Genomic DNA, 15,140 nt, shown 5'->3' with positions numbered 1-15,140 from the left:
CCACCACTGAAGTGACTAAAATAAGTTCTTAAAGGTTGAATGTGAGTTAACACATCGTTTAGAATAACCAGGAGCCCAGATACCAGTGGGGGTTCACACTCACAAGCTCTTTTCTGTAGGCCTGTACCAAATGCTTGTAAGAAAGATGAGTGGCAAGCCTGGAGACTAGACAAGACCCCATTGGTGGTGCAGCCGTGTGGGAAATGATCGTACTGGGGGACTGGCAGGATGTAAGGTCTGTCATCCTGCCCCTTCCCTCCTTTGACGCAGAAGTTGTTGGGAGGGCAACAGATCCTCTAGCCCCCAGGACCCAGGTAAATATTACTGCTTCTGGAGGAAGGCTAGGAAACCCTTTTGTCCGCCCTTTGTAACCAGCAATGATCTGCTTCTGGGACCAAGCATAGTAGCAAAAGCAGGACAACCTCTTCGCCCCACAATCTTTCACTAATAGAAAACAGAGTTCTGCTTATGTTGCATGAGGAGCAGAAAACTCTAATGGCCAAGACAGGGACAGATACAAAGCAGAGGTTAGCTGCCATGGGAAAGAAAGGCACAGATGCTGAAGAGGCCTGCTCTGAGGTCCAGGTCCATAGGCCCTTCCTGAGATACAGGCTGGACCAGGAGAACCAAGAACTTTCCCTGCCCCTACCATGACCCTCACATCTAGAAGCAAAGCAACAGCAGTCCTCTGCTGGAAGGTGAGTGTGTGGAGAGGGACTCCTTTATGACACAGGTGTGAAGGGGCTGCCGGGTGGAGCAGGAACTCTAAGAAAAATATGGCATTTCAACCACCAGGTACAAGGTAGGCAGCACCCCATCTCTGGGAGATTTTGATGCTCTGCTACATTAGGTAACAGGTTGATTCAAATCCTCTGTAGCAGTAGCATGCTGGAAGACCACGCAAGCTCATTTCCAGGCGGAAATACTGTTTGCCTAAGTTGCTAGTGTTCTACAAATGATGTCCAGCATTGAGCAAAAAAATTATTCCACAAAAGGCAAGAAAAACAACCCATTGTCAGGAGATAACCCTATTAACAGGAACAGGCTCAGAGAAAACCCAGAAGTGAGAACTATCAGACTCTAAAATAACTGTGATTAATGTATTAAAGTATGTAGGAGAAAAGGTGGAGAATATACATGGACTTGTAGAAAATATCAACAGAGACGAAAACTATTTTTAAAAAGAGTTAAGTGGAAACTACTGGAAACAAAAACATGAGTTGGGTTTGTTAGCAAACTGGGCATAGCCGAGGAAAGAATCAGCTAATTGAAGCTTAAGTCAACAATATAAAATGAAATTATCGGATCACGTGGTATTTCTGTTTTTAACTTTTTGAGGAACCTCCATACTGTTTCCACAGTGGCTGCACCAGTTTGCATTCCCGCCAAGAGTGCACAGGGTTCCTTTTTCCCCATCTCTTCGCCAACACTTGTCATTTGTTGTCTTTTTGATAATAGCCATGCTGAGGTAAGATCTCATTGTGGTTTTGATTTGCATTTCCCTGAGATGAGTGATGTTGAGCATCTTCTCACGTGCCTGTTTTTAATCGGATTGTTTTCTTGGTGTTGAATTGTTTACCCAAAGAAAACAAAAATACTAATTTGAAAAAGTATGTGCACCCCTATGTTTATTGCAGCATTATTTACAATAGCCAAGATATGGAAGCAGCCCAAGTGTCCATCAATAGATGAATGGATAAAGATGTTTTTATATTTATATATGTATATTTACATATATAATGTATAGATACATATCTTTATGCATATGTATATGTAAATATATGGCTGTGTATATATACTGCTGTGAGGGTAGCACAAAACATCTAAGAACTATGGAACAATATCAGTAGTGTAATAGACATGTAATTGGGAATCCAAAAGGAAAAGAAAGTATTGTCCAGAAGAAATACTTGAAGAAACAGTTGCTGAGAATTATCCAGAATTAATGGAAGCAAAAAAATAATTAATGAAATACATACAGATCCAAGAATTTCAGAGAACCCCACTCAGGATAAAAAGAAATGGGAACCACTCCCCCAGTTCTATAAACACAAGAACCAAGCTGCCAAAATACCAAAGGTAAAGAGGAAAGTCTTTTTTTTTTTTTTAAAGATTTTATTTATTTATTTGACAGAGATAGAGACAGCCAGAGAGAGAGGGAACACAAGCAGGGGGAGTGGGAGAGGAAGAAGCAGGCTCATAGCGGAGGAGCCTGATGTGGGGCTCGATCCCATAACGCCAGGATCACGCCCTGAGCCAAAGGCAGACACTTAACCGCTGTGCCACCCAGGTGCCCCGTAAAGAGGAAAGTCTTGAAGGCAGCCATAGGCAGAAGAAACATTACAAATGGAGGAACAAAGATAAGAGTAATACTGGAATAACATCTTTAAAGTACTAAAAGACAAAAAAAAAAAAAAAAAAAAAAAGCCCAAATCTTGTCAATCCAAATTTCTATACCCAGCAAAAAATATATTGTAAAAAATAAGGGGTGCCTGGCTGGCTGAGTCTTGATCTCAGAGTAGTGAGTTCAAGCCCCAGTAAGTGTGGAGCCTACTTAAAAAAAATTTTTTTTAAATAAGGGCCATTTAAAGACGTTTTCAGACCATCAGAGGCTGGGGGAGCTTATTGCCAGACCAGCACTGTAAGAGATGTTAAACGAAGTCTAAGTGCCAGATGGCAGTTTGGATCTACACAAAGAAATGACGAGACCCTGATTTGGTGAAACATGAGGGTGAACATAGACAGCATATATTTTTTATTTTTAATTGCTTTGTACAATAATTGTTCAAAGTAAAAATAACAGTGTGTTGTGGATTTATAACATAAGTAAAATGTATGAACCACAGGACACAGTGTTGGAGGAAGAAAACAAATACCTTCTTCCAGAGTTACCGTGTTCACACTATGTTGAAGGTAGACTGTGATACGTTAAACATATATTTTAAGACCTAGGGAAACCACTTTATAAAAAGTTAAAACAAAAGTGAATAAAAGCCAGTTATAGAGATAAGATGGCATAATACAAAATAATTATAAGAAAACAAAGAGGCCAAATGGGATGTATGGAATGCAAAGAGCAGATAGGATGTATAGAAAACCACTGGCAAAATGGAAAGTTTAAATTCTACCGTATCACCATTACATTGAATGTAAATTATCTGAACACACCAATTATAAGTCAGAAATTGTCAGATTGGATAAAAAGCAAGACTGAACTACATGCTATTTTAAACCTACTTTAAATATAAAGACACAGGTTAAAGTTGAAAGGAAGAAGTTATATTGCATAAACACTGACCAAAAGAAGGTATGACTGAAGTAGACTTTGGAACAGTGATTATGTCCAAGGGCAAATGGAACATCACATAATGACACTGGGGTTATTTCACGAAGAAGACTTAATAATCTTAAATGTGTGTATAGACTCAACAACAGACTTTCCAAATACGTAAACAAAAAATGATAGAACTCAAGGGAGAAATTGGCAGATCTAACAATTATTGTTGGCAGCTCCAGCCCTCCTCACGATTCCTAGAACAAGTTTACTAAGAATCAGTTCAGAATATAGAAGATCACATCATCATCAGTCATCACAGCCGAATATGCATCTGTGTGGCATACCTGTGGAACCAAGACAAACCTTTTTTTAGGCCATAAGACAAATCTCAACAAATTTGGACAAATTAAGACAAAGCATGTCTTCTGAATACAATGAAATTAACCTGAAAATCAGTAACTGTAAGAGATCTGGAAAGATCCACCAGTTATTTGGATTCCTAAGATGACTGCTCATCCCAGATGGTCTGGTGTGGACAGGAATGGTTTGGAAAGGGACATTCAGAGAACTTCATACTGTTTTAAACATTCGTTGAATTGATTTTATGACTTTCTTAGAAAAAACATTGCAATTATTCATGCTATAGGAAATCGTGAACAGGTGTAGGTTAATTGTACAGTAAATAAAATTGGGGAAAATATTACATATCTTATTTTAGGAATGAATGTTATATTTTTGTTAAAATTAAAGTAATACCATAAGTATGTTACTTTTTTTTTTTTTTTTTGCCCCACACACATTTTCATGTGAGCCTCTCAACAAGCTGTCAGGCAGGCAGGGAGGGTGTAATTAGCACACACAGGGACTCGGCATTAATTTGTTAAGGTAATACATAAATCGGAGTACGGTGTACGTTTATGTTCTATATTCAACGTTGCCTTCCCCGTTTTTACCCACTTGATCCAGGTCATCCTCTGCCCGTCACCAGTCCTTTTCAGTTTTTCACGAAACCTCGTCACCAGTTGATGTGTGTCACCGCGTATTGTTCAGAGTTTGAGGACCACACCGGGGCGGGTTAGAGGAACAGGGAAGCGTGATGCGTTACAGTGATGGTGGGAGAGGCAGAGCTCAGGCTGGGGGTTCTTTAGAGCGCCCTCACAAGTGACACATATGAAGTGAATGAGCTACTCGAGTTGCTGTGAACTCCTACAAGTGCTTGCTAAAGCCTGAGTTTGTGTGCAATGTATGTATTTTGTTTTTTTAGATTTTATATTTGAGAGAGAGTGAGAGAACAAGCAGGGGAGGGGCCCAGGGAGAAGCAGGCTTCCTGCTGAGCTGTGGGGCTCCATCCCGGGACTCCGGGATCATGACCTGAGCCGAAGGCAGACACTTAACCAACTGAGCCACCCAGGCGTGCCCCCCCATCTATGTGTTTTTAATAACATTGCCATGCTGAAAAGAACACATTGGCAGTCCGTCCATAGGTGTTAGAAGCTGAGGGGATCGAGAGGGTGAAGGACACTGGAACAGGGGCTGCAGGCTAGGTTCTGATGATGCCCGGGATGGGGAAATGTGTCTTGGGCCAGCCTGAAGCAGCGAGCTGGAACCGAGTCCTCTGAATGAACGCTGGGATGCTCAGAGGGTTGTCAAATCCCTTAAAAATTGAATAGAAAAACTGCTCACCAACCTAGAGAAATGGCTTGCCATCTGCCTGGGGCTCCAGAAGTTAGTAAAACCTTGAACTGTCAGTGAGAAATGAGAACCCCAGTCCTGTGCCAGGGTCTCAGTAGAAGTAAACACAAAATTGCCCTGTAGGGCAACTTTACTGAAACGAGGTGCAGAGAACAAACCCCCACTGTGAGAAGTCAGTTAACAGTAATGGGTTAGCTACTCCAGGAAATCCGCGGGTGCAGCGTATACGGGCACACGTGCACTCACATGAATTAGCGCACTAAGTAAGGTGCGTAATTAGTTATCTGGATCCCAGAAGTGGGCAAGATGGGTGTCAGCTGGCCTCACGCATGCTCCTCTCTGCCCCTTGTGTAAACACAGCCCTTTCTCCTGGTCGCAGTCTGCTTCATCTGCCTTTATGGGGGACTCCTCTTCAATTTCTGGGCCCTGGCCCAAAGAGTCCAGAGTAGTGTCCAGAGCCAGAACGTGCAGTTCACTGGGACCCTGACCATGCCCCTGCCAAGAATGAGCCCTTCTGGGAACGCGGGCCCCTAGCCCTGCAGAGTCCGGAGGTGCAGGGATGGAAGCACAGAACCCCTCGGCATTGGTTACCCACTTGACATCTGGAGAGGGGTGTGTGCCCCTAGTGCAGGGCACCTGCTTACTGGTGGTGGGGAGGCCTCTACAGTGGTATGCAGACCACTTCCGGAGGGTCCTGGTGGGCAGGGGTGGGGGGTGTTTGGGTTCCGCATCATCATGGGCATCCATCAGAAGTCCCTGTTCCAGTTGTTAGGATCCCTGAAAGACACAGCCTCGACCTGCATAATAATGGAGCGCTTTGAGCATTCGAACATTCTGAGCTCCAGAGCTGTCCCGGTTAGGTCTGCAGTCCCATTACAGGTCATAATGAGGACCTGTTTACACCCACCAGGAAGGCTCGCAGGTTCCCGCACTTAGCTATTAACTGCTTGTTAACAGCTTTCGGTACCGCATTACCCTTATGCAGGCCACCAGCGCACACGAGCAGTAACTAGCCAACTCTGCTGTTTTTGCAGGTGTTCTTCCTTCTGTGTCTCCCAGGGGCCTGCATTATTATGCCCATCACGGCATTTCTCTCTACCAGGACAGTTTCCCGGTCACTTACAACGGAAATCTGTCACAAGTGCCCCACGGTCTTGTGGCAGTGCTCTCCGTGCCTGTCCTTCCAGACGGCCTCCTCGTCACCTGCAGAATGGTGTGTGCACGAGTCCCAAATCCCTGTCTTAGCACTTGTTCTCCCAGACCACTCTCAGAGCCACTTGTATTCGTCTGGGTCCTCGAGAGGTAGCCCTCAAGATGGAATCACACCTGTGAGGATTTGGTTAGGGGGATCTGCCTGTGTGGCAGGAAATAGAGGAAGCGAGAAAAGACGGAAGAGCCACGAAAGTGTGATGCAGATGGGGTGGGGGTTGGGTGGAAGTGTCTTCTCCTCATTGGCCGTGCCATCTGAGGGAGATTGGGCAAAGCGCTGGGGTGTCCTTGTCTGTCTCTTGTCTTTGCCAGTTTGTTACTTCGTTCTAATCTTGTGCTGCTGACTAACCTTGCCGAGCTCCATTTCCTGTGGTGGAGGAGTTACCCATCCCTGCCGTTCCAGAGAGCAGCTGCTGAGCGGGGTGTGGGGGTCCCACTTCCGAATTCCCAGGGAAAGGCTCTGGCCTGTTTTCAGCCGCATCTGGAATCTAGTTCACGGTTATATGAACCAGGTTGTCTCTCTCTAAATTGAAACATTTCCCAGAAAAGTTGGACAGACTGCAGGTTTAATAGTTATACCTTACGTAACCTCTAATAATCCTTAAACATTTGACTGGTAATCTTTGACTGTTTTTCTTAGCCTATGGAATAACTTTGAAGAATGATTTGGATGGGTCATAGTTCTTCCAGTGAAGGAGTTGAGAGGCATACTTGTTGGTGACTAATTGGGTTAGTTCATTACATGTCTGCTTTTGTCATTGCAAAGCATTTCCAAGAGTAATGACTGACCCAACATTTTCTCCTTTACCTCTACCCTGCTGTTCAATTTATTCAAAACTGGATTAGTGTCAGATAAAATAAAGGCCATCTGGGGAAAAATACATGTGTTAGAGTACTTCGCACTGAATTGGAAAGCCATAAAAGTCATTGCTAGGTAATTAGAACTTTAAAAAGGAGCTACGAAACAATTTTTCTAAAATTGGGAAGAGAGTAGCATGGCCTCTTTCTGTTGTCATTTGTATTTAGACAAGTGTGGGAGTGCCAAGTAGATGCATAACGATCGTGAGAAATGAAAGCTTGGGTTAATTAGAGCTGAAATGCTGTAGTAACTGCAGACGAATACCCAAGGAGAAGGCCAGATAGAGACGTGTCTGTCTACGCATGTGGGTGTGCAACTGGCAGACGGTTTTTCAGAGCTCAGGCTGTGTTGGGGAACTGTAAAAGTCAGTGTGGAAAACACAGGACTTAAAGACTCAGTCCCGGAATTCAGAAAGCTTCAAGTGCACCCTGGGAGGAAGTCCTAGCCTGGTACCCGGCACATAGACTCCAGCAGGTCGCTCGGAATGGTCACACCGATGAACAGCTGCCGTGGTGCCTCGTGGGAATCCTTCCCAGACTTCCCTGTTGTTTTAAAATATACTGGTGATGGGTAGTAAGGAGGGCACGTATTGCGTGGTGCACTGGGTGTTATGAGCAACTAATGAATCATTGAACTTTGCATCAGAAACCAGGGATGTACTGTATGGTGACTAACATAATATAATAAAAAACATTAAAAAAAAAGGATGCCTAACCAACTGAAAAAAAATATATAGTACATTAACAGAAAAGGGGGCATATGGTGAGGCCAACAAATAGGGCGATGGCTGCTGGTGAAAAGATAAGTGTTCCAGATCCCAAGACGGGAGGTATGCCACTTCATGAGGGGGCTACTTGGAGAAGCACCAGGTTTGAGGGCTATCTGGAGACAGAGGGAGCGAGAGAGGGAGGTGGGGGCAAGAGCCTTTATTGTGGTTTCTGTGGGAAGGGATGGGTGAGGCAGAGCAAGCAGGTTTGGGATTGGCTGAATAATTACAGCAGGCTTTGGGACATAATATTGTCCCTAGTTCCCTGGTCCCTGGCACTGGGATGGTAAGGGCAGGCGGACAACGGCCTGGGGTGTGAGAGCCGAGAGAGGAGACATAGGCTCTGGGTTGGTAGGCTTGCATAGGAAAGGTGAGCTCCTGCGTGAGTTTGCTCACTCTAGGAATTGGCTCATTCTGGGAGGAGCAGTCTGTCCAATCCAGGGACCTCCATCTGCCTCCAAGATGTCAAAGTATCCGAATACAGGTGTAAAAGACATGGTTAATACACCTCTACAGAGTGAAGCTTTTCTCTTTTGTGTCCTAATACGTCTTCAGCAAGCCTCTGGGTTAGCACCTTCAGTGGGACTGCCGGGTACCCCTGGGGCCTTCCGGTACCCACCATGTTAAGTCAGCAGTTCTCTGTGTGACCCAAGAGGGGCATGTCTGAAATATGAAACTGAAGGATTTGGCAGTGGTGGGCAGAGTATCAGAGCAGGGTATGAGCCCTTCTAACTGAGAACGTCAGGAAAGTCGTGTGTGCATTTTTGAGATTCCCGTGTGGCAAACAGCCTGTGCTAGCTCCCACCTGTGCCCTAGTGAATGACAGGGGTATCTGATGTTAGGGAACTACCCAGTCCAGGGGAAGAGGGGAGGAAGTTGAACTAGCTGTGGCCAGGTCTGGGACATGCTGGCAGGAACCTCTGTGTGATAGGTGTATCATTAAATCTGTATGCGTTTGAATAATTGTAGGTCCAAAGAAATGTGGGTGGTGAGCTGGGGAGGTGCTGTACTGGCAAGTTTTCTGGGCATGTCCAAGGCCTAAAAATAGGGGAAAAGAGTGCCATTTATCTGAATAAATGTGAAATGAATGCAGAAGAGGGGATATTCTATGCGTAGCATTCAGCTCCTGAATCTTACATTTACCCCAAACCATTGTAAATCCCTCTTTTTTTTTTTTTTAAAGATTTTACTTATTTATTCGACAGAGATAGAGACAGCCAGCGAGAGAGGGAACACAAGCAGGGTGAGTGGGAGAGGAAAAAGCAGGCTCATAGCAGAGGAGCCTGATATGGGGCTCGATCCCACAACGCCGGGATCACGCCCTGAGCCGAAGGCAGACGCTTAACCGCTGTGCCACCCAGGCGCCCCTGTAAATCCCTCTTTTGAGAAATTCTTTCAAAGTGAATTCATGCTTGGGCCAGTTTCACAAACCAGCATCACAGGCAGACTACCCGTGAGCTCTGATTCTTATAGAACATCCAGTTCAGTAGCTTACCTGCGCTGTCTCTAGAAGCATTTGCTGCTGGACTCCTCCCCCCGTGTCGCTCTGTGTTTCTTTGTGGGCATTATGGCTTTTGTTGCTCAGTTTTCTTCTCGATTTCATGGTGTGAGTCCCTGTTGATGAGTATTCAGTATTTTTCTTCCCATACTCTCTGCTTTTATTAAGTTTGTCAATGCTATTTTTTTCCTTGTGACGAAGTCTGGTTTTCTGATTCATTGCTATTGTGATTAGTTACCATCTTGTTGTTCTTAATGGGTTCCCCCAGAAAGTCCTGACAGCTCACAGTGCATCTTATATTTTTGCCTTGAGACGTGGAGATCTAGGATTTACATATTTTAGCACTCCTTCCTTGAGTGTGTCCCTCTTCTTTCACATAATTTTTAGACAAATATTATTATCTATTTTCTGTGGTCCAGCCTTATCGTCAGCTAGTAAACTGTTCCTTTTTTTATTATAATAGGAATAATAATTAACATTATAACATGTACGATACCATAAAATGAATATGGTCAGTCACATTTTTTGAATGCTACTATAAGCCAGCTGTTCTGAATGATTTGTATGTGTTAATAACTCATTAGATTCTCACTCTCTAAGGTAGGTACTGCTGTAATCCCCATTTGACAGGTGGGGAAACAGAGGCACAGAGAGGGGAGTGAAGTGCTATAGGCAATGCACCTAAGTCAATGGGTGAAGTAGGATTTGAATCGGAAAATATGGTCAGTATGTTGAACTATCACCTTCATGGACATAAGATAGAAATAGCCAAACATTGGATAACTGAGCAGAGATTTTCCCACTTTTGCCTTCTGTTGCTTTATTCTCCACATTACTACAAGACCCTTATTCACCCTTCAGATTTCAAGTCAGCAGTCATTCCCCGCATCCACCGGAGGCTGGCCGTGACTCTGCAGACAACTCAGCACCGCGCCCCCCAAAATGGTTTTTTGACCCCGAGTTCATGAATCTGTGTGTTTGGATCAATGTCTTGCTTCCTCATAGAATAGAGCTCCACTGGGGGAGGGACCTTGTCTGCTTTCACTCCCCACTGGGTCCTTGTCACCCCCCATACCGCTGGGTAGGGGGTAGGTGCTCGGTAAGTATTTATAGATCCATGAGCAAAGATTTTAAAGAAAGGGGGAAGAAAGGCAAACATTTATTACATGCTTACTACATTCCAGGTTCTTTAGATACAGTGTACCATTCAGTTATCGTACCAGCTGGAAATAAGTTTTACTCCAAGTAAGGGAAACCCAACTACAGTGGTTTAAGCAAATGGTATATTATTTGTCTCACATAACAAGAATTCCAGATTGGCATTTCAGGGCTGGTTTGACTGCTAACCGATGTCCTAGGCTTTTCTGTTTCCGTTCCTGCAACTTGGGCAATATGATAATCTTGTCAAAATGACAGTAAATCCCAGTCATTGGATTTTTTTTACTGTTGTATGAGCAGTAGATTGGTTGCATAAACAGTAGGTTTGAAACTGTATATGCCTCCTTAAACAAAAAGGTGAGATTTTTTGTTAATTTATAATGTACTTTTTGAGGAGAGAAGTGAAAAGAATTGCCAGGACATTGCCAGGAAGGCTGTCCTGAAGTGTCTGGTGATCTTTCACTGTCCGTTCTTATTTATGTCTAAGGCACCAAAAGCTGATGGGAAATTGTGTGGGGAGGGATTATTAGCAGGTGTAGCTGTGGGATGACCTGGTTGGCATTTTCCATAGGGAGAATCCCTGGCTTAGTGTCCATGTTTGTAGATGTTTCCTTTTCCAACATTCTGGGAGGAATGTCGCAGTCTCTTGGGGTGGGGAGTGAAAAGCAGGCTGTCAGTGCTCTGGGAGCCAAGTGGAGAGGCGAGCTAGGGAATGAGGGTGGGGGGAGCAGCTCTGTCTTACATCCAGTCTAGTCTTTGACTTAATACTCTTGGCCTCAGTGCATTTCCTCCCCTAACCTTTAGCTATGTTTTGTGTCTCAAGTCCAAATTCTGGAATTCACCAGAAAGTAAGACGGCTGGGTGCAGTGGAGTGGGGGCAGCCCGGAAAGGGAGACAGAATTTGTGAATGGATTTTTAAAAGCCAGCCGTCCTGTTTTCATATTCCTTCTTGTAGATCCTTGTAGTATGTCTGGTTCATTGGCTTATCCCCCCCTAGGGATCCATCCTCCCCCCACCCGTTTCATGGACACATGGTTCTCCTGAGCCTTTGCTGGGGAGGGTGGGTGAGGTTCTGTGGTTCAGGCGGGCTCACTTCCCATCTTCCTCCATTTTAGCCTGGGTATGGCCTGTTCTGTGTCTTCATCTGGTTAGGCTTGTCCAGTTTTGGGCTGCTGTGTCCTTTCTGCCCCAGCACTTCTGGGCTTATGCCTTTTCTATCTCTTTTCATTTTACTAGAGAGGAAAGGAAGGTAAAAATGCATGTATTCGGTCATTCATACTTTACTGGAAATCTTGCTTACGTTATCTTTCTATAAAAGTAGGATTGTACTCTCTGTCTTTGAAATCGATAAAATTTACGTAAGTAATTCACCATCTGTTGTGTATTTAGTTGATTCACGTAGAAAGGGTAATGAAAATTCCTGGGAAGGAATCGGTTTTCAAGGGAATTAAAACTCTAACTTTTGGAAATGTGAATATGAGCGTTTTTAAAAAAATGTCTTTTTAATTTTCAGATTGTGAGCCATGCCTTTAGTGAAGAGGAACATCGAACCCCGGCACTTGTGCCGGGGAGCCCTGCCTGAAGGGATTACCAGTGAACTTGAATGTGTAACCAATAGTACTCTTGCTGCTATCATACGCCAGCTAAGCAGTCTAAGTAAGTCATCTCATTTCTAGAACACCTGTTTTCTGATTATCAGTAACATGTTGTTAACTTTACCATTAGCAAATTGATTTCAGTTTGGTAGTTAATTTTGTCCGAAGAAGAGACCACAACTTTGAAGCAAAGAGCCCTCTCCAGCTTGCCCGATTTTCCCAGTGTGAAATAAATTACTGGTCTCGTAATACCAACTTTATATGCTGAAGATGTAAAGTTAGAATTGACCAGCTTACAAATTATTAGATAAGACCAAATGTGTGGATTCAAAGTAGTGTCAATTTTAAAAAGCTTATTAAATGAGGATAAAGTGATTGATACTTTTAAAAAAAAAATGTGAATTATTTTGTTAAGCTTGGGCAGGACTAATTTTTTTTTTTAATGTGATAAATTGAAAGATTGTTAACACTTGTCACACGCCTGGCATAGAGTAGATGCTCAAATATTTGTTGATTAAATAATATTCCAAGCACATCAAAGATTAAAGCCAAAAAAAAAACAGTGAGATTTGCTAATTTTAACATAAATGCAGGTACTAACTTCTGAATCGAGGTCAACAGCTAAGCTGATTATCCTATATAGACAGTACTATGTGTATATTACACATGTAGATCATATAAATTCACGAAAATACAAGTATAAGGAAGACGGGACTTTCTATTATTATTAAAAAGATTTTATTTATTTGAGAGAGAGAGAGAGTGAGAGAACGCAGGAGTGGGGTGAGGGTCAGAGGAAGAAGGAGAAGCATTGACTCCCTGCTGAGCAAGGAGCCTGATGCAGGGCTCAGTCCCAGGACCCTGAGATCATGACCTCAGCCAAAGGCAGATGCTTAACTGACTGAGCCACCCAGGCGCCCCAGGACTTTGTTATTTTAATTTCGAACATTAATGTGAAATACCCAAGAAATAGTTCATTTATTTTATCTTATTTTTTTAGGGGGATGGGGAGGGATAAAGGGAGAGAGAGAGAGAGAGAATCGTAGGCAGGCTCCACGCCCAGTGTGGAGCCCAACAGGGGCTCAGCCTCACAACCCTGAGATCATGACCTGAGTCAAAATCAAGAGTCGGAGGCTTAAGTGACTGAGCCACTCAGGTGCCCAGAAATAGTTCATTTCTAAAGACTCAGATACGCATGAATATGCATTTTTCTTCAAAGCTTTTTGAAGTTGGAATGTTTTCCCCCCTAACTTTTACATTTATGTCATGATCTTGTTTTCTCACTTTGTCCCCCTCCTTTTTGGTTTAGATGCATTTTGGGTGACAGGTTTTCACAGTTAAGTTTTTCAGAGTCTATGTTAATAACTAGAAAAACCTCCATGATTTCACATACCAGTAGCCTCAAGCACAGGAAAATGTTTGTTAAAAATGTTCAAGAGCTTTTATTTAAATTTTGAAGAAGGAACACTGTGGTTAAGTATTTTTCTGTAAAGGAATTGTACTGTGTTGTTGTATTTTTAATATATAATCATTAGCTGAGGCAAAAGCAATTTGGAAATAACTTAAAATGTGTTTTGAAATAGATTTCTTTTGGAATCCAAACTAATTACAATTGATTTTGGGTAGTGGTTGTTGATAAAATGTATAAATTGTATAACTGTAGGAAAATAGCTTGTAAATTATTGAAGGATAAAAATATTTCTGTTTGAATTCATGTTTTTCTTAAGAATGCTTTGGTCTCTTGTTTTTATGGCTGAAATGTCTATTGATGTGGAGTATAAGAGATGAAAACTAACATAAGTGGTTAAAGTTTTAATAGTCAAGCTATATCTCATGCTGTAATAATACTCAGCCTAGTTGTGTTGGTGGTGTTTATGGTGCTTGTGAGTAAAACCCCACACACAGTATTTTCTGTTCCATGCAGTCTGCTCGTGGTAGGCAGAATAATAATGGCTCCTCCAGAGATGTCCATATCTTAATCCTGGGAACTTGTGCGACATGATGGGGAAATGAATCTGCTAATGAGATCTTAAGAGAATGATGTGAACCTTGATTATCCAGTGTAATCCCAGGGTTCCTTTAAATGTGGACAAAGGAGGTGGAGGAACCCGTGTTGGATGATGTGATGTGAGACTCAACCAACCATTTCTGGCTTTGAAGGTGGAGGAAGAGACTACAAGCCAAGGAATGTAGGCCACTTCTGGAAAGTGGAAAAGGGCAAGGAAATGGATTCTCCCCTGGAGCCTCCAGGAGGAACACAGCCCTGCCAAAACCTGAGTTAGCCCAGTGGAATCCATTTCAGCCTTCTTCTTCTCTTCTTTTTTTTTTTTTAAGACTTTTATTTATTTATTTGACAGAGAGCGAGAGAGAGAGAGAGAGAGAGAGAGAGAGAGAGAAAGCACAAGCAGGGGGAGGGGCAGAGGGAAAGGGGGAAGCAGACTCCCCGCTGAGCAGGGAACCCGATGCGGGGCTTGATCCCAGGACCCTGAGATCATGACCTGAGCTGAAGGCAGGCGCTTAACTGACTGAGCCACCCCAGTGCCCTGCATTTCAGACTTCTAACCTCTAGAACTGTGAGATAATTAATGTGTGTTGTTTTAAGCCACTAAACTTGTGGTCATTTGACACAACAAGGAAAAGCAGCAAAAGGAAACTAATGTACCACCTAGCCTTGGTTTCATTGCATCCACCTGATCCACTCCTGCCTCATGAGCAGACCATGGATGGGCACTGGACTCAAGGTCAGCCAGCCTTTGTTAGGCTGCCCCAGTGTGGGTCTCAACCCTGTCTCCATTAGAGGCACTGGGAGAGCTTTAAAACGAGATGCTAGGAATCCCTCCAGAGAGAATGATTGGAGTGCACTAGAGATATGATCTGTAGAAATGGATACCGTGTATCTGGATTGAAAAGATGATCTGGGGCAGTCCTGTGCTTGCAGGAAGTTTGAAGTAAGAAACACAGCTTGCTAGTTTGTTATGGGACCTGCTGCTGAAATGTCACCCAGGACTGAAGAAGTGATGGTCACCTGCACGCTGAAGCTGGAGTTGTAGGCAGAGTGTAAGAGAAGGCAGAGGAAGTCAGCTGGT

At 43.4% G+C, this 15,140-nt stretch overlaps 1 protein-coding gene across 6 annotated transcripts in view; it reads left to right on the top strand.

The window, feature by feature from the left end:
- Nucleotides 1-15,140, top strand: part of WASF3 (WASP family member 3) — a 124,623-nt gene that overhangs the window by 70,951 nt on the left and 38,532 nt on the right. For 5 of the 6 annotated variants that reach the window (XM_026493033.4, XM_044381707.3, XM_044381704.3 and 2 more), the window contains one exon: nt 11,973-12,115. In XM_026493033.4, the coding sequence (XP_026348818.1) occupies nt 11,983-12,115 (133 nt within the window). In that variant the 5' untranslated portion in view covers nt 11,973-11,982. Of the gene's footprint in view, nt 1-11,972; nt 12,116-15,140 lie in introns of those variants that run through there. The other variant, XM_048215600.2, reaches the window with a different exon arrangement.

This window comes from Ursus arctos, unplaced genomic scaffold (genome assembly GCF_023065955.2).
Source record: "Ursus arctos isolate Adak ecotype North America unplaced genomic scaffold, UrsArc2.0 scaffold_10, whole genome shotgun sequence".
Taxonomy (NCBI): Eukaryota; Metazoa; Chordata; class Mammalia; order Carnivora; family Ursidae; genus Ursus; species Ursus arctos.
Note: the sequence above shows the minus strand (reverse complement) of the source record. Positions and strands in the feature narration are given on the sequence as shown.